This window comes from Notothenia rossii (assembly GCF_949606895.1).
Source record: "Notothenia rossii genome assembly, chromosome: 10".
Taxonomy (NCBI): Eukaryota; Metazoa; Chordata; class Actinopteri; order Perciformes; family Nototheniidae; genus Notothenia; species Notothenia rossii.
Window position 1 is genome coordinate 31,212,319 of NC_136908.1, and position 18,778 is coordinate 31,231,096.

The 18,778-nt window shown below is 41.2% G+C and overlaps 1 protein-coding gene across 2 annotated transcripts in view; it reads right to left on the bottom strand.

The window, feature by feature from the left end:
* Positions 1 to 18,778, bottom strand: part of vars2 (valyl-tRNA synthetase 2, mitochondrial) — a 98,468-nt gene that overhangs the window by 78,877 nt on the left and 813 nt on the right. The window contains exons 1-2 of one of the 2 annotated variants that reach the window (XM_079653312.1): positions 18,315 to 18,618; positions 17,996 to 18,182 (exon numbers count right to left, since the gene is read on the bottom strand). In XM_079653312.1, the coding sequence (XP_079509438.1) occupies positions 17,996 to 18,182; positions 18,315 to 18,322 (195 nt within the window). In that variant the 5' untranslated portion in view covers positions 18,323 to 18,618. Of the gene's footprint in view, positions 1 to 17,995; positions 18,183 to 18,314; positions 18,619 to 18,778 lie in introns of those variants that run through there. The other variant, XM_079653311.1, reaches the window with a different exon arrangement.

The window sequence follows — 18,778 nt, forward strand, 5'->3', positions numbered from 1 at the left end:
TGATTTTGAGTGGTTAGGTCACATGATCTGGAAGGTATTGAAGAAATAAGCTCATTTTTCCATCAAATGATTAATATAAAAATTTTAAAGTATTAAAATGTAATAAAAAGAGGTGTGTCCTATGCAACCAGTGTAGTTCAGTGTTTCCCCTACCATTGTCTTGGCGGGGCGCTGCGCCCTGCCAACGGAGCCCCGCGCCCTGCCTGAAATTCAAGCTGTTTTTATTTTGTTTTTTCTTTAAAAAAAAAATATATATAGCACCAAATTTCAACTGAAGTCATCTATCTACGGTCACTTTTCCCATTGAACATGTGCTCTTTTATTAAATAAACTAAACGCCATGTTATTTATCCAATGTGTTCATGTTTCAGTGTACACTGCTTTGCGTATTCACATTCTCCCTCCGCTCTGTTTCTGAAGGGCGGGGCTCACACACACACACACACACACACGAATGCACACACTCGCGCTCACAATCAGAGACAAGAGCGGAGGAAAGGAGGAGAACAACAAAGTGTAAAAAAGTCAAACAAATCTGCTTTATTGGCACGAGCTCTGCTGTCTGCCCGTTTGTGTCCCCCCCAAGTTTCAAATTCGTTTATTATTATTTTTTAACCGCAAGCCGTTATCGTCACGGGAGAAGGACACACACAGCCTGCCCAGGTGGACGCGCGCGAACGCGACAACGAACGTAGCGTGCGCATTCTAAAAATAGCTCACAGATGGAGCAGGTAACCCGGTTTTGAACTACAGTATTGAGATGTGAGTTGGTTTATTCAGTAAATTAGCTCAGGATAATTGGATGTTCTGTCTACACCTGTTGATGTGAGGCTAATGCAGGACTTGCTAGCTTGATGCTACCGGCATTTAGCGGCAGTGACTCAACAAATTGCCACTTAAAATGTATCGTCAGCAATGTATGACAAGTAGACTGCTTGTTTAATGTTACACTAACACCAATAGCTCAATATGATCATAACACGATTGCTTTCATATCAGAGATCAGATGAGGTGGAGCTGCCTCCAGCAATAGAGGATGAGGCAGAGAGAAGCAGCAGCAGCACAGGGTTGCAGCAGGTATGTTATATGCTGTAGTCAGGTGATTTAAATGTATCAATGAAAGGAAGAAGTGTAGACAACATGATAAGAAGGGAATACAGTTTAAATTAAAGTAATACAGTATAGTGTAACACTGTACTGTATTACTTTTTAATGTCCAAATACATTTGTTACTTTACGATATCGATAACAATAATTCACAGCTCCTCTCTGCTCCAGAGGATAACAAAAATGTGGGCGCCCCGACATTTGTTTTCGAGCAGCACCCTGCCAAGGCAGTAAACCTAGGGGAAACACTGTAGTTCTTTCACCCAAAATTGATTTTGAGTGAATCGGTCACATGACCTGGAAGGTATTGAAGAAATAAGCTAATTGTTCCATCAAATTATTAATATGAAATATTTAAAGTGTTAAAATAATAAATAAAATGTAATAAAAAGAGGTGTGTCCTATGCAGCCAGTGTAGTTCTTTGACCCAAAATTGATTTTGAGTGAATCGGTCACATGACCTGGAAGGTATTGAAGAAATAAGCTAATTTTTCCATCAAATTATTAATATAAAAATATTTAAAATATTAAAATGCAATAAAAAGATGTGTGTCCTCTGCAGCCAGTTTAGTTCTTTGAACCAACATTGATTTTGAGTGAATCGGTCACATGACCTGGAAGGTATTGAAGAAATAAGCTCATTTTTCCATCAAAATATTAATATAGAATATTTAGAGTATTAAAATGCAATAAAAAGAGGTGTGTCCTATGCAGCCAGTGTAGTTCTTTGACCCAAAATTGATTTTGAGTGAATCGGTCACATGACCTGGAAGGTATTGAAGGAATAAGCTCATTTTTCCATCAAATTATTAATATACAAATATTTAAAGTATTAAAATGCAATAAAAAGAGGTGTTTCCTATGCAGCCAGTGTAGTTCTTTGACCCAACATAGATTTTGAGTGAATCGGTCACATGACCTGGAAGGTATTGAAGAAATAAACTCATTTTTCCATCAAATTATTAATATAAAAATATTTAAAGTATTAAAATGAAATAAAAAGAGGTGTGTCCTATGCAGCCAGTGTAGTTCTTTGACCCAACATTGATTTTCAGTGAATGGGTCACATGACCTGGAAGGTATTGAAGAAATAAGCTCATTTTTCCATCAAATTATTAATATAAAAATATTTAAAGTATTAAAATGCAATAAAAAGGGGTGTGTCCTATGCAGCCAGTGTAGTTCTTTGACCCAACATTGATTTTCAGTTAATCGGTCACATGACCTGGAAGGTATTGAAGAAATAAGCTAATTGTTCCATCAAATTATTAATATGAAATATTTAAAGTGTTAAAATAATAAATAAAATGCAATAAAAAGAGGTGTCTCCTATGCAGTGAGTGTAGTTCTTTGACCTAACATTGATTTTGAGTGAATCGGTCACATGACCTGGAAGGTATTGAAGAAATAAGCTAATGTTTCCATCAAATTATTAATATAAAAATATTTAGAGTGTTAAAATGCAATAAAAAGAGGTGTGTTCTATGCAGCCAGTGTAGTTCTTTTACCCAACATTTATTTTTGAGTGATTAGGTCACATGACCTGGAAGGTATTGAAGCAATAAGCTCATTTTTCCATCAAATTATTAATATAAAATATTTAGAGTGTTAAAATGCAATGAAAAGAGGTGTGTCCTATGCAGCCAGTGTAGTTCTTTGACCCAACATTGATTTTCAGTGAATCGGTCAAATGACCTGGAAGGTATTGAAGAAATAAGCTAATTGTTCCATCAAATTATTAATATGAAATATTTAAAGTATTAAAATAATAAATAAAATGCAATAAAAAGAGGTGTCTCCTATGCAGCCAGTGTAGTTCTTTGACCCAACATTGATTTTGACTGAATCGGTCACATGACCTGGAAGGTATTCAAGAAATAAGCACATTTTTCCATCAAATTATTAATATAAAAATATTTAAAGTATTAAAATGCAATAAAAAGAGGTGTGTCCTATGCAGCCAGTGTAGTTCTTTGACCCAACATTGATTTTGAGTGAATCGGTCACATGACCTGGAAGGTATTGAAGAAATAAGCTAATTGTTCCATCAAATTATTAATATGAAATATTTAAAGTATTAAAATAATAAATAAAATGCAATAAAAAGAGGTGTCTCCTATGCAGCCAGTGTAGTTCTTTGACCTAACATTGATTTTGAGTGAATCGGTCAAATGACCTGGAAGGTATTGAAGAAATAAGCTAATGTTTCAATCAAATTATTAATATAAAAATATTTAAAGTATTAAAATGCAATAAAAAGAGGTGTATCCTATGCAGCCAGTGTAGTTCTTTGACCCAACATTGATTTTGAGTGATTAGGTCACATGACCTGGAAGGTATTGAAGAAATAAGCTAATTTTTCCATCAAATGATTAATATAAAAATATTTAGAGTGTTAAAATGCAATGAAAAGAGGTGTGTCCTATGCAGCCAGTGTAGTTCTTTGACCCAACATAGATTTTCAGTGAATCGGTCACATGACCTGGAAGGTATTGAAGAAATAAGCTCATTTTTCCATCAAAGAATGAATATAAAAATATTTAGAGTATTAAAATGCAATAGAAATAGGTGTGTCCTATGCAGCCAGTGTAGTTCTTTGACCCAGCATTTATTTTTGAGTAATTAGGTCACATGACCTGGAAGGTATTGAAGAAATAAGCAAATGTTTCTATCAACATATTAATATAAAACTATTTAGAGTATTAAAATGCAATAAAAAGAGGTTTGTCCTATGCAGCAAGTGTAGTTCTTTGACCCAGCAATGATTTTGAGTGATTAGGTCACATGACCTGGAAGGTATTGAAGCAATATGCTCATTTTGGCATACAATTTGTAATATACAAATATTTTAAGTATTAAAATGCAATAAAAAGAGGTGTGTCCTATGCAGCAAGTATAGTTATTTGACCCAGCACTGATTTTGAGTGAATCGGTCACATGACCTGGAAGTTATTGAAGAAATAAGCAAATGTTTCCATAAAAAATATTAATAAAACGTATTTAAAGTATTAAAATGCAATAAAAAGAGGTGTGTTCAATAAATGTATGCTCTACGGTGAATTTGCTTCACATTCACACGATCGAGAAGCTGTCGATTTATTAAAAAGAACATTTTCCTTTTGTAATTGTAAAAGTCATTTGTTGATGTTCCCTAAGTGAAAGCCTCGTTTCACGGAGAAGATCTCCCCGTTAAACTGACGCTGCCGGCGGGTCCGCGAATGTCCGTCGAATATCCAACCTAAAACTAAATTCACCGCGGTCTCTTATTTACTTAAATAAAAGCACAATAAATAAATGTAATCATCACTGCTAATGTGACCCGTCATTGAGAAACGATTACATTGATTTTCCAAAAGTGACATCTTTAGGATAATCTCAAATTGGGTTTAGAGAGCACGGCCACATTCCAACCAACCCCTACACTAGTGTTAATTTCGTTGACTAAAACTATGACGAAATATGTTCGTCAACGACCTTTTTTTCCATGAAGAAAACGAGACGATGACGAGACGGCACCGACGGCAGGAAACAATAACTGTAACGAAATCATCATGCAATATCGTTGACGAAAAGTGACGAGACGAAAATGTAGTTTACTAAATAAAAACTATGACAAAATCTGTCTTTACTTTCGTTGACGAAAAATGAGGAGACTAAATATTATCAAAGATAACGTTACATCTCTGATAGTCAGTTTTTCTCCCAGCAGTTCCATTTCCGGTGCTGCGGCCGGGCAGCAGCTGTGTGTCTGTGCTGCGCGCGGCGGTACATTTGAATTACAACGGGCAGCGGCACACTGTGAATTGTCAGGAAGACTTGGGTCTAACGAACCTTATTTAACAGAAAATAAAATGGCAACAACAGGGCTTGGGAGCAGTGGTCGCGTTAACCGAATACCCCCCCCCCCCTTCGTAAGCGCGAGTGAGTGATAAATTGTGCACTCGACGACGGGTAATAATGGATTATGAAGGAAATGTTACAATCCTGTCCGTCCCATGTTCACTACCATGGGGCGGAGGAAAAAAGTGAATGCTGTAGTGCCGAGGACATGGAGTCGGAGGCGGTGCAATGGAGATGTGAAAGGGTACTTTAATAGAGAGCAGAATAGGATATGTTGTCGGGTCGCAGCCCGGGTCGACAAGAGAAAGAGCCAAGAGGGCACACACTATATATAAGTAACACATAACATGTCCGTGCGGGAACAATAGCCGCAACTGTAGTTCCCAGTTTGAATTATGAACCCAGTGTATAAATAGGTGGTCACCACACAAGCCCCCCCAGAATTCAAACAGGGCAAAATAAATCCTCGCGCCCGTGGAGGAAGCACCATAGGGGTCGACGAGGGTGTGGTCGCAGGTGAGGACCGGGACATGGAACGGGCCACGAAAGGGGGGTAGGGTAGGGGCCCTAACGAGGGCGACCCCACCGGGGGCGGGCCGTTGTAAGGGGGCCGCAGTAGGTGTCGCGGAGAACCCAACAGGAAAAAGCGCAACCCGCCGCAGGCAGACGCACAACGAAGGCGAGCACGAAGTCCTCAGCAGGCGTTGAGGTATCCCCGGAAAGCAGGAGAGCAACCCGGCCGCAGGCAGACGTGCCGCGGCGGCGGGCATGAAGTCCTCAGCAGGCGCTGAGGCGTCCCCAGGAAGCAGGAGAGCAACCTGGCCGCAGGCAGACGTGCCGCGGCGGCGGGCATGAAGTCCTCAGCAGGCACTGAGGCGTCCCCGGGAAGCAGGAGAGCAACCCGGCCGCAGGCAGACGTGCCGCGGCGGCGGGCATGAAATCCCCGGGAAGCAGGAGAGGCCAGACAGGGTCCCGGAGCGTGCCACCCATGGGCCCATGGAGCATGGGCGACGTCCGGAACTGTCGAGGCGAGACGGGGTCAAGGAGTGCACCACCCAGGCGTCGATGAAAATGTGAGTGGCGTCTGGAACCGCCGTCGAGTTGGCGAAAAAGGTGAGAGTGTCCACATGAGGTCAACCGGCTGGTCGAACCTCCTCTCCGGCACCAGAAAACTCAAAAGGGCCGATAGCCGTTAGCACTAGTCGTTAGCAATAGCCGTTATCACTAGCCGTTAACCGTTAGCTAGCAGCCATGGGTAGCTGCTAGCCATCGTTAACCCCACGTGGTTAGCCGCTAGCTGGCAGCAATGGGTGGCTGCTAGCCGTCGTTAGCCCCATGTGGTTAGCAGCCGGGATGTGCAGCCGCACGCCCCGAAGAACAAACCCACGAGGTAGCAATGGAGTTACTGGTCGACCCAGCAGGTTGTGCATCGTCCCCCCGTTGGATAGAAAGCCGATGCGGTAACGGCGAGCAACGTCTCCAGTCTTCCGCGGAGCGCGCACCGAGCCTCAGTCCGCGTGCCGGTGGCAGCCATGGACGTCTCCAATCAAACCCCGGCATTTTGAGAAAGAAACTCGAGTTCCTTTTGCCGTGTTCGGCTCTGTCCAGGAAACTTCCCAAGACGTATCAGGGTCACCAGTGTAGTGCCGAGGACATGGAGTCGGAGGCGGTGCAATGGAGATGTGAAAGGGTACTTTAATAGAGAGCAGAATAGGACATGTTGTCGGGTCGCAGCCTGGGTCGACAAGAGAAAGAGCCAAGAGGGCACACACTATATATAAGTAACACATAACATGTCCGTGCGGGAACAATAGCCGCAACTTTAGTTCCCAGTTTGAATTATGAACCCAGTGTATAAATAGGTGGTCACGACAATGCATTGTTTTATCAGAAGGGAAGCAATGTGGCCATAACACAGGTAAAAACACCACAACCTGACCTGATACTCTGTCCAAAGCTGCATTCTTAATCAGCCTGTGTTTTTCATCAAATAAGGACAAGATATAATCTTATTGTGAAATACATTTGACTAAAATTACAAATTATTGGCTTTGGCTAGACTAGTTTGACTGAAATGTTCTATATCAGGGGTTTTCAAAGTGTCAGGCGCGCCTCCCCTGGGGGGCGCCAGAGAGCTTCAGGGGAGGCGCGGCCGCCAGAAAAAAATAAAGAGAAATAGTGAAATATAACTAGTTAACGGCTCTGGCTAAATGTATGCGAGCGGCAAAATATGGATAGATTTTTAGTGAAGTCACCTAAAGTGAGAGAGGAGACAGCGCCTGCCAAAAAACGGAGGAAGTATGACCATGATTATTTGAAGCTAGGATTTTCATGGACCGGTCCTGATGACACTCCACTGCCACAGTGTGTTATCTGCAACGAGGTGCTAGCTAATGACAGTATGAGACCAGGGAAACTCCGGCGTCATATTGAGACGAAACACCCATGTTTGGTGAACAAGCCACAGGAGTTTTTTGACCGTAAGCTCCAGGAATTGCAGTCACAGAAAACTGTCATAAACACATTTAGCACTTTGAATACAAAGGCCCGAAGCATCATACAGAGTGGCGTTACGGATAGCTAAGGCAGGTAAACCTCACGACATTGGTGAAAAGTCACTCTTCCCTGCTGCTAAAGATATGGTTTCAGTATTGATGAGAGAAGCTGCTGCTGCCAAGCTAGATGTGATCCCAATGTCTGACAATACCATCCAGCTCCGCATCTCAGACATGGCCTCTGATGTGAAGGAACAGGTGCTGGACGGTATTCGCGAGAGCCCTTTTTTCTCCATTCAGCTGGACGAGTCTACCGACGTCGCTCACTGTGCTCAGCTAATGACATATGTGCGCTATATTAAAGAGCTCGGTGTCCAGGAGAAGTTTTTATTTTGTCACCCTTTGCCAGCTCGCACTACAGCAGAAGAAATCTTCAAGGCTTTGAATGGTTTCATGCAGGAGAATCAAATTGATTGGGGCCGCTGTTGTGGAATATGTACAGATGGCGCAAGAGCAATGACAGGTCGCCACAGCGGTCTGGTAAAAAAGGTGCAAGATGTTGCCCCCGCCGCTGTATGGAACCACTGCATCATCCATCGCCAGGCCTTGGCGACCAAGAGGATGCCCAAAGAGCTGCGTGCAGTCCTGGATGAGGCAGTACAAATTGTCAACTTAATTAAATCACGCTCCATGAATGCCCGTCTCTTCTCCATCCTCTGCAATGAGATGGGCGCTCACTTCCACCAGCTGCTGCTGCACTCTGAGGTCCGGTGGCTGTCCCGGGGCAAGGTCCTCACTAGCTTATGTGATTTGCGCGAGGAAGTTCTCCTCTTCCTCACCGAAATCAACTCCCCACTGGTCAAGCACATGGAGGACATGAACTGGGTTGCAATGTTGGCCTATCTGTCCGATATATTTGCCCGATAAACCTGTTGAACACCTCTCTGCAGGGCAAAGAGTGCAATGTCTTTTTGGCATACGATCAGGTCTCTGTATTCAGGAAAAAGTTGGACCTGTGGTGTTCTCATGTTGAACGGGGCTCCGTGGAAATGTTCCCAACGTTGGCAGATGTTGTGGGGAGGGCAGGACTGCAACTGGACTCCATACAACAGGTGGTCATTGCGCATTTGAAGGGGTTGCGTGAGCAATTTGGAGAGGAGACCTTGGCAAATCAGTGAGTGAGAAATCCATTCTCTTTCCCAGTGACACCCCGTGATGGACTGACCATGCAAGAGGAAGAGGCTGTACTCGAGCTGAACTCGAATATGGACTTGAGACAAAAGATGAGTAAAGTGTCACTTGCTCACTTTTGGCTGTCTGTGGAGACCGAGTTCCCCGACCTCGCCAAAAAGGCTGTTCAAGTGCTCATTCCCTTCACCTCCACCTACCTGTGTGAGTGCGGATTTTCCGCTTTGGCATTGATAAAAAACAAGTACCGGTCAAGGCTGCAGCCAGAGGGGGATCTGCGTTTGTTTCTGTCTCCATTACATCCCCACATCACCCGCCTGTGCGCATCAAAGACGCAGACTCATTGTTCCCACTGAAGTTGGGGTGAGTGTAATACGGAGGCAAAGTTGGCGTTCAGTGTGTTGCCGGGAGCATAGGATGTATCCACGATGTTAAAAATGTTTAAAAATGTGTTTTGTTAAGGGAAATGTTTGCATATATCTTCAGTTGTTATATATATATATATATATATATATATAGAGAGAGAGAGAGAGAGAGAGAGAGATTATGTCTATTATGTGTAGGGATGTAGTATTATTATTGTACCACTATGGGGCAGGCTTGCGTCATATGTAAATGAGAGGGTGTTAACCAGATCTGTGTGTGTTGTGTTGCATTCTAAGTTATCTCGGCTGAGAGAAAGGATGCACACAGAGCAGAGGAAAATAAACCATGCCCAAGGCCTAAACAGTTCATCATCTCCGTCTCAAATATTTCTCTCTTAGTGCAACGTTTGAGGAAGCTGCCATCCTTAACCTCAACATAAAGATAAAGAGGTTTAAAAAAGCTATTGTTTAATGTTTTAAGGAGGTGACACTCAGCCAATCAAAAAAGAGAAAGGTAGACAGCGAAAACAGAGCATTTTATGACATGTTCTCTTACTGGACCTATTTGAAATGCAATGTAATACCCCTGCATTATAGCAACAACAACAATAATATTAATAATAGCAATAATAATTGGGAGGGGGGACGCGGCTGTGATTATGTTCTCTGAGGGGAGGCTCACCTTCCCACACTTTGAAAACCCCTGTTCTATATAATCTGATGACTAAAAAAGACTCAACCGTTTTCATTGACAAAAAGTAGACTAAAATAATTATTTTTCTTTGACTAAAATAAAACTAAAATGCTCAGACTTTTAGTCGACTAAAACTTGACTAAATAAAAACAGGATGAAGGTGACTAAATATGACTAAAACTAAAAAGGAAATTTAACACAGGACTAAGACTAAAACTAGCTGACGAAATTAACACTACCCCACACCAGGGGTCGGCAATTAAGTTTGGCCTTGGGCCAATTTTTTTCTGAGCCACTAGATGGCGGGCCGGAACATAATCAAAGGCTAATTTAAAGTGGACCTATCATGCTATATTTGAATAATATATTGTAGGGCCATACCTATATAAAACATGTCTGTGAAGTTTTTTTTTCAAAATACCAAACAAGCATTTTAGTCATGCCTCATTTCACTCCATTTGCTCTTTTCCAGCCCTGTCTTCACAAGAGCTGATTCTGTGGCAAATGAGCTGGGCGAGGCACGAGCGTCATGTTACCATGCTGTTACCATGCTGTTACCATGCCACAGCAACCCCCCATTCCAATGATAGGTGGAGAGTTGCCCATATAGGCGGAGCACCCCGTTTCTGACAGAACAATTTCAAATCTGTATCAGTCTGTATCAGATCCATTGCAGCCCCTTTTTAGAGATTTGGATATGGAGGAAAATAGAGAGGGATGTGTTTTCTGACACTCTGTGAGTTCCCTGACACACCGGGGACACATATTCATGTATAAAAGACGTACAAAAGTGCATTTTGCATGCCGTTCTGTGATTCTACAGATTCTACAGATGGCCAGTCCCCCACTGCTCACAAGCTTATTAAGATCCAAAGATTTTGTGCATTTTGAATCAACTTTTCTTTCAAAACAAAGCTGCCAACTGGGGTGGCAGCATATGCACCACCACCCTTCGCCCTCCATGATCAAGCAGCTTTCTCCGATTTTGTTGTCAATGTTTTTTGCTTTCAAACAAAACAAGAGTACTTAGTGCCGGGAACTTTTACCCCCATGTTTAGTGCCTGTGTCAGTACCATATCTGCTCGGGGTACCATATCTGCTCGGGTGTATTTCCGTCGCATCCGTCATCCGTCATATCCGTTCTGCCCAATGACGTCACGCGTTGTGATTGGCTGTACGGTAATTTACACAGCGGTGCTCGGGGGCGCTGTCTAGAGCAGGGGTTCCCAAACTTTTCAGCCCGCGACCCCCAAAGTAACAGTGCCAGAGACTGGCGACCCCCTGTCGACAGGGTGGTCCTTGGTATGAAAAAGTTTGAGAAACACTGCGCTAGTGGATTGTCAAAGGGGGAGCCTCGTTGTGGGGAAATTATACAGACGGCTAGTCCGCCCCTGAAAATGTCTATGCAAACGTTATTATTAATAATACTTTTTTTTAATCAATTTTGTATTTTTTTATTTTCCATTTTTATTTTGTAATCATCTCGCTACCCCCACTCGGGGTCTTGCGACCCCCACTTTGGGAACCCCTGGTCTAGAGCATAGATATATTCACTCGATAACTCACCATGGTTTACTATTTAAATAACCATAGCTTGCTCAATTTTCAACCAATTTTCCAACGGTTTGGTTTTTTATAAACATCAAAGATGTAGTTATGATACTGCATACTTATAATCATGGACTTTATTATGAAAATAACATTAAGTAGATAAAGCAATAGCTATACACACACACAAGGTATTTATATTTAATATTTGCCGGTGTATATATTTCCATTTATTTTTGTTATATTGTTCATATTTAAAATAAATTATAAAATTAAAATATATTTATATTTTATATATAAAGATTGGTCTCATGTTACCACTCTGTAAGCCAAGAGTTTTTAATTTAGCAATGCCTTAGCTTGAAGAACAGGGACACAACTAATGACAATAGCATGGTGGTATATTATTCAGATATTCACACCTTTATCAGAAGAACCAAACCAACATAAAATTATATCACAGACAGTAGGTCCTGGCCAGTTCTGTCTCATTTATCACAATTATTTTGACATGAGATCTTCATATCGTCCTAGTTTTGTATTTAGTTTTAGTTCTGTGAAGTTACCACTTCACAACACGGTGCGCTGAGTTCTTGAAGTCGAAAAAAGCCCTAGAAAAACAACTTGGTGTGGTGTGGAGGGGATGTAGGAAGCAGGGGCAGTTGGGGAGAGATGGGGCTTCAAGGTAATAATAATAATAATAGTTTTAAATGTGTCTTGGAGATAAGGACTAGCTGCACACAATAAAATACAGTATAACAAAAAACCAATAAGACACACAGTGTACAACACCTCACATTTAACAAGCATCACCTAAAATGGCCAAATCCAATAAACCACTTAAACCCTCTGTTCTTAGAGAATCGGATTCGAGTTGCAACTGTACTTTGAAGCAAAAAATAAAAAAAATACTGGACTAGGGGAACCAAAGGGAAGTAACAAAATACTAAACAACCGGGCAAATTAAAAAAGGAGAGGAAACCGGTTTGTGAAGCCACAAGATGGTCTTTTAATAAATCACAGAAATCATGTTACATGTTCATTACTGCCAAGTGATAGCTTGTATCTGTTGATGGCACACCAACAATCAATCATCATCCAGCCTCAGCTTTTGGTATTCTTTCACAACCACCGACCTTTCTGGGTACCACCGAAACTCAAGTCAGGCATCCCTGAAATCGTCTCAGAGAGTAGATGATCAGTGGGGCCTTGTTTTTACTGAATGATGTGTTTTTTTATGGGGAATTCAAATATGAGCTTGTTTTAAGGATAACTCTAACCTACATCGTTTTGTATTTCTAAATTGGCAATTTGACCCTTTTGAACCTCTATATAAGATAGTAAAATATATAAGGGAAATAATGTATTGACAAAGCCAAATCATTTAAAAATATTTATTAACAGGTGAACTGCATAGGATAACTGATTTTGTAAAACGTGTAAACTGCCTTGCAGTGTTTTGCTATCTAAAGTGAGATGCATGATCCTGGCTCCCTAGCAAATCAATCCATTCCAAACAGTGTAGACCTGGTTCAAAGGTTATTTGTAACCTGATCTGAATTGAAAGAGCGTTAGCGTTATCATCTCCCTATTGATCAAAGGAGGTGATGAAAAACAATACAATAGGGAGAGTGCACAACAAGCTTGGAAGAAACCCAGACAATCATGAAATGCCAAAAAGTTTCATTTTTAAACATAAGGTATTATCGTTTTTGTTGCAAACCTGACCGTGGCTTAATGATAGTACATAAACACTACTACAACAGAAACTGGTCAAATGTGACTCTTTGTTTGCTCTTGTTAAAGTAAATGTTTTAACCCATTTGTGATGCTACTGTGTTTATTGAAACTGATCACCTTGTATTGTTTTTGTTTCCGTGCAGCAATAATACGACAGCTGTTTTGTAAATCCTAGTGGTTTGTGCCAACTGAATGTAAACGTAGCTACTAATACCACACCCTGTGTCCAGTCTCTAGTGATGATGGTGTATCTGTAGGAATATTTTTGAAATATCCAATTCTCAAATAAAACTGGATGTTAACAAAAGATTGATGCCTGTTTATTATCTCAATGTTTTTACCCTTCCTCTGAATGTCCTCTGTTTGTATATGTGGAGTTACATTTGGCATTAGATGAAAACTAGAGTTAAGCAAAGAAACTACCTACATTATGTTCAGTGTGGTCTTCAAGGATTCTTAACATCCAAAAAAACATATCCATTGTGTCATTATTTAAATCTTAAAATAAATAAACACATTTTTGGAGTTTTAAAGAATTCCTTTTTAATTGAGAAAAAATACTAAAAGGTAAATAAAACACTAAACATAATGACAAAATAGCAACCTGAAATATATGTATTCTATCTACACATTTCGTAATTATCTAATCTAGTGGCCTTATAAAAGTGTTGGCTAAAGTAACGCAGAATATATATATTTTTTAATTGTAAATAATTAGAAACATTATTTATGTGCACAAGTACATAAATATAAAAAAGGTCCAAATGCGGGAATAAGTATAAACAGTGAATGTGTAAATAAATACATGCAAAAATATGAAAAAATAAATGAATAGGGAAAGTAAATGAGATATACTGACAAACAAATAGCTACAGATCAAGAAATAAAAATTAGCACATAAATGTGTCATACTTAAATTAGTATTAATTTCTATTGTATTTCACTGTTCCTATTATTATTATTATTATTTCTTTCTTTTAAATCTATTTCCCATGTCAGTTTTGGGACCCCACACATAACAAACTGTCTTTGTTCAGGCGGAAGACACATGGCATGTAATGACATCTGCTGACCAGAGGAGGGCGCTCCGTCCCGGCGCTGGGAGCAGAGGGAGGTGAGTTGCCGTACAATATGACGGATATGACGGATGACGGATTCGAGGGAAATACACCCGAGCAGATATGAGAGGTTTCTCAATACTCAAATTTCCCCTCCTCGACTCCTATCCTCGACTCCTCTCCTCGAGACTTGGTGCCGCCCACAGGAGAGGCGAGCGGAGGACTGAGGAGGGGAACCGAGGAGAGAGGAGTGGAAGCAGCAGGCGGTTAGAGAAATGAGAACTCCTCTCCCCTGAGCGGTCATTTTAAAGAGACGTCCATTAATGATGACAGGAGGCGCAGCAGCAGTCTGATGGATAGATGTGTTCATGACGACTTATATATATTTAATTTTAATTAATTGACTGTGCGGTATAATGAGACAATAACAGTTTACAGATGCAGACATATACACACACACATATATTTATATAAATACAATTTCAGAATCAAACAAGTATGAGAGCACTCTCATAATAACTTAACGCAATCAGAGATAACAGATATATCCCCCCCCCCCCTCTCTCTCTCTGGTCGCTGAAATGGGGAATTGAAATTACGGGCCAAAAGTTGTACAAGTATTAAAAGTAAGCATAGGACACCAAACCAACTGAGACCCGTCTGTCTGCCGCATCTACGCACTGTACAACACACACACCCCCTATACCACACACACACACACACCTACACACTGTACCACACACACCTACAGCTAAAGCATAATCAGGCTACAGCTGTTGTGTATTTTATTATGTGAAGCACTAAATGGTCTTAGAAAAATATAGACTCTTTGTTTGTAGATATCTACTAAACTAAAGAAAATAAAGAGAGTAGGCCTGTTATACTGAGTGATATATATAATACACACGACTCTGCTTTCTGCACGGACCTCACAGCTGTTCTTTCGTGTCGCAGTTACTAAAATAATATCCAAGGGATGCATGCAGAGCAGTCATTGGCTGAGATAAGTCCGGCCGTGCGTCATGCCTCCACCGTTCCCGGATATGCATCCGTGGAGGAGCCGTGGAGGACCCATCAGTGTCTCCTCGGTTAGAGCTCCTCCAAGTGCATTTAGAGAAATGAGATCTCCTTCAAAATGGCGCGCTGAAATTCATTTCCGGGTCACTACCGGAGGACCGAGGAGTCGAGGAGTCGAGGAGTCGAGGAGGGGAAATTTGAGTATTGAGAAACCTCTATGGCACCCCGAGCAGATATGAGTTGCGGTCGAATAGTCCATTTAGCTTAGGAACCTTCCTAACCGAGTGAAATGACCCGGAAGTCCCTCAGTGGCAGCCATGATAAGTGCCGTTCGAATTCTCCAAATGAAAGGAAAGGAGGTTTCAAACTTCCTTTATAACCTCCTTTAGCTTAGGAACCACTGGACCTCCCTAACCGAAAGGAGAGGAGAAAATGCTGCCCCACAATGCCTTGCAGCCGCAGCATTTGACGTCACACAACAGTCGGCCGTTCACGGACACAAACGATTATGACGGAGAAATTATATCATGAAAGTCACGGTGGTTATTAAGCATTTTAAAACGTATGTGGTAAGTTGCCAAAGTGCTTTGTTTTGAACGTTCATCAGTATTATAATCAAAAAAAGAAATATGAATGTTAGTTTTTACTGAAATGATCAAATAAAGTCAACATTTCACTGAGCTGTGTGGGGTTTGTTCAACTTTTAAAAGATGTTTGAATGGTGATATACACAGTGATAGGTGTGAAAGACTAACGTTTATAATAAATACATTTGTATTGATTTGAAGATATTTTCATAGTTCATACAATCATACGTATTGGGATCATTTGTATTAATGTGGACCGGAGGGAGAGGTTGACGAGCATAAGTTTCACTTTTTTATTTCAATTCCAATTTTGGTCATGAAGAATATGTTTCTCTGTTGTTCATAAAGCATAAAACAACAGCATCAGAGCACGGTGCAGAGTCTCTAGATGAGTCCCTCGTTCTTATTAAACATCCATGTTGTAGTCCGTTGTATAGAAAACTGTAGTTTCCATAGTTTCCCCACAGCAGCAGACGCACACAATGACGTCCGCTGGCGCATCATAAACACGTCGGATAGTGAAAGTGCATTTGGATTCTCTAAGTACCGCAGTCTCTTCTCCTAAGTCCTTTTGAATTCTCCTATCCACTATCCCTTAACCCCGTGACGTTTCACTCAGAGGTCAAGGAATAGGAGATAGGGTTAGAACTTAGGAGCAGATTTTTAAATTATCCGAACGCAACCCTGCTGAGAGATGGTACTTTCCTGGGGGAAAAAAGTGCCCCAGTTCTGATTGGCTGGGCGAATTGCAAACCACGCCTCGTAAAACTCTATAATGTTTTGTAGAGCTGCCATTTTATTATCCTCGCATTAGCATTATTAGCATTAGCATTAGCCCAGCGCAGAAACGCAGAGAGACTAACTTATGGCAACACAAAATAAAACATGGGAGCGGTGGAGATGAGGAGGTGTCGGCGTTCTGGCGATTTACTCGGAAGGCCTCTGGGAGTCCCAGCAGCTTCTACTGAAGCCAGTCCCCAACTCCGGGGACTTCCGGCCGGGGACTCCGGGTGGCAGTATACGTGAAGTGGTTTGCGGCCTGCCAGTAAACCCAAAGCAGAAGAAGAAGAAGTGACGTCGTTTGCGTAATCTTCCCTCAAGGACGTATTCCGGTGTGAACGCGATATGTACTAAGTGCCCTGGGGTAATAAGTGCTGGGGCACTAAGTGCCAGCACTAAGTACGGCAAAGTACTTGGTGTGAACGCGGCTGTTGGCTATTTCAGCTCCACACGCTGTCCACCTACTTATTCATCCACTATCAGCGTCAGTGCACCCCGCTGCCAGATTGTGCCTCTGCTGTGTGTCATTCACTCTCAACATGGATAAAAGTACAATAAGTATTCTTCAGGTGTAGGTAGATTCTCTATTCGGATATTATAGCCTATATTTGTGACTGTCGGTCGGATATTTAAAAAAAAAAAAATCTAAAAAAATATTTTATTTTTATTCTCAAAATAATTTGCCGGGCCAAAAGTTATTGCTGGCGGGCCACCAATTGCCGACCCATGCCCTACACCCTTCCTCTCCCTGATTCCACTCCGCCTCATTAAGACCCACATTTTTTATTGTTTTTAATTTTTTGTTTTTAACAGAATTGTATTTTATTTAGTTTTTTTTGTGATTTTTTCCCTTTTATTATTATTATGTATTTAATTCCTGTTTTATTCAGTCCTGCATTGTTATGAAATGTTCTTTTTAATATCAAAAAAATGTGTTACTGTGGTTATGACCTGGGAAGGGGCAGATCGCATTGTTTTTATTTGTACCTTTCCTATGTGTTTATGAAACGCTTTGAGTTACCTTTGTGTATGAAAAGTGCTATATAAATAAAGATGTATATGATTTGACTAAGGGCTGATCCAAATCAACTATACAGGAGTGGGTTAAGGTTATCGATCCCTCCCACAGCGAGTCTGCATCGGTCCTGACCATCTGTCCTAGCTGATCATGTGTATCATGTGCTGTTTCTAAATGTCATGGAGCACAATGTGTACATTGACGACAGGTGTCATGTTGATGTGACCTAGAAGGTTTCATTACAAATAAAATGGTATACCTGTGTCTGGTGATAGACCAGTGTCATTCTGAGATGTGAGTTCTGCACTAATGCATCAAGTATTAAACCCAACATCACCATATGATATGATAGATCATAATCTCTAGAGTTTCTCCTTAGATATGAACCAGCTTTGAAAGGTCATAAACGAATACACAAAGCTTTCCTACCTTACTGAAAATGTCAGAACAAAATCAAAGGGGCGGGGCATCTTTAACATTTCTCTTTCAACTCAGTAATCATGAGAATGAATATATATATCTTCTTCTTTTTTTTTTAAATACTTATTTCCTACTTACACTGTGTTGACCTGACAGTATGGCCTCCTCCCGCTCCCGTCTCCGCCTCTGTTTCTGTGCCTGGGGCCGAGAGGACAGTGGTGGAGATGAGGTAGAGGATGGAGGTTTGGGGAGGGTCCCTGAACACAGCCTGGCTGCTCCTCGGCCCCCCAGCCGAGCAGTCAGGACACGACCTGCCCTCCACATCCTCAGGAACACACACACAACCACACACTTGGCATGTTAATTCAGAGAACCTTGCTAATACATTACTTGAATTTGAAATAATTGTATCTGCGATGACAGTTAGTCTTTAAACACGCTTTCAAGGTTGACTTACTGTGCCATCAACGACCTTCTAACTGAGCCACTTCGTTATCCGAGAAAGTGCATTTCTATTGTGTTGCTGACTAGATATACAATTCAAATTATTGTATAATCTCGTATAATAATTGTCATTTCATATCACGTTGTTTTAATATTCTTTTCCCATTATTCTCAGCATGTGGATGCTGTTTGTTGACGGACTGTTAAACTTCACGGTGCACCCGGAAGTGACCGCTGTCCGTCTGTAAATATCTTCCCCACCACATTACTAATGCACGGAGCATCCTGTTTACTTACAAAATAAAATGTCCTTTTTGTATAATGTTCACCAAATAATGCAATATTAATGTTTTCAATGCTGGTTCATTGAATATAAACTATTATGACATAACAAAGTGATTTGGGCTGATTTGTGTGACTCCATAATTGTATAGCAGGAGATGATGGTTTTGACCTGAAAACATTCAACTTCCGGTT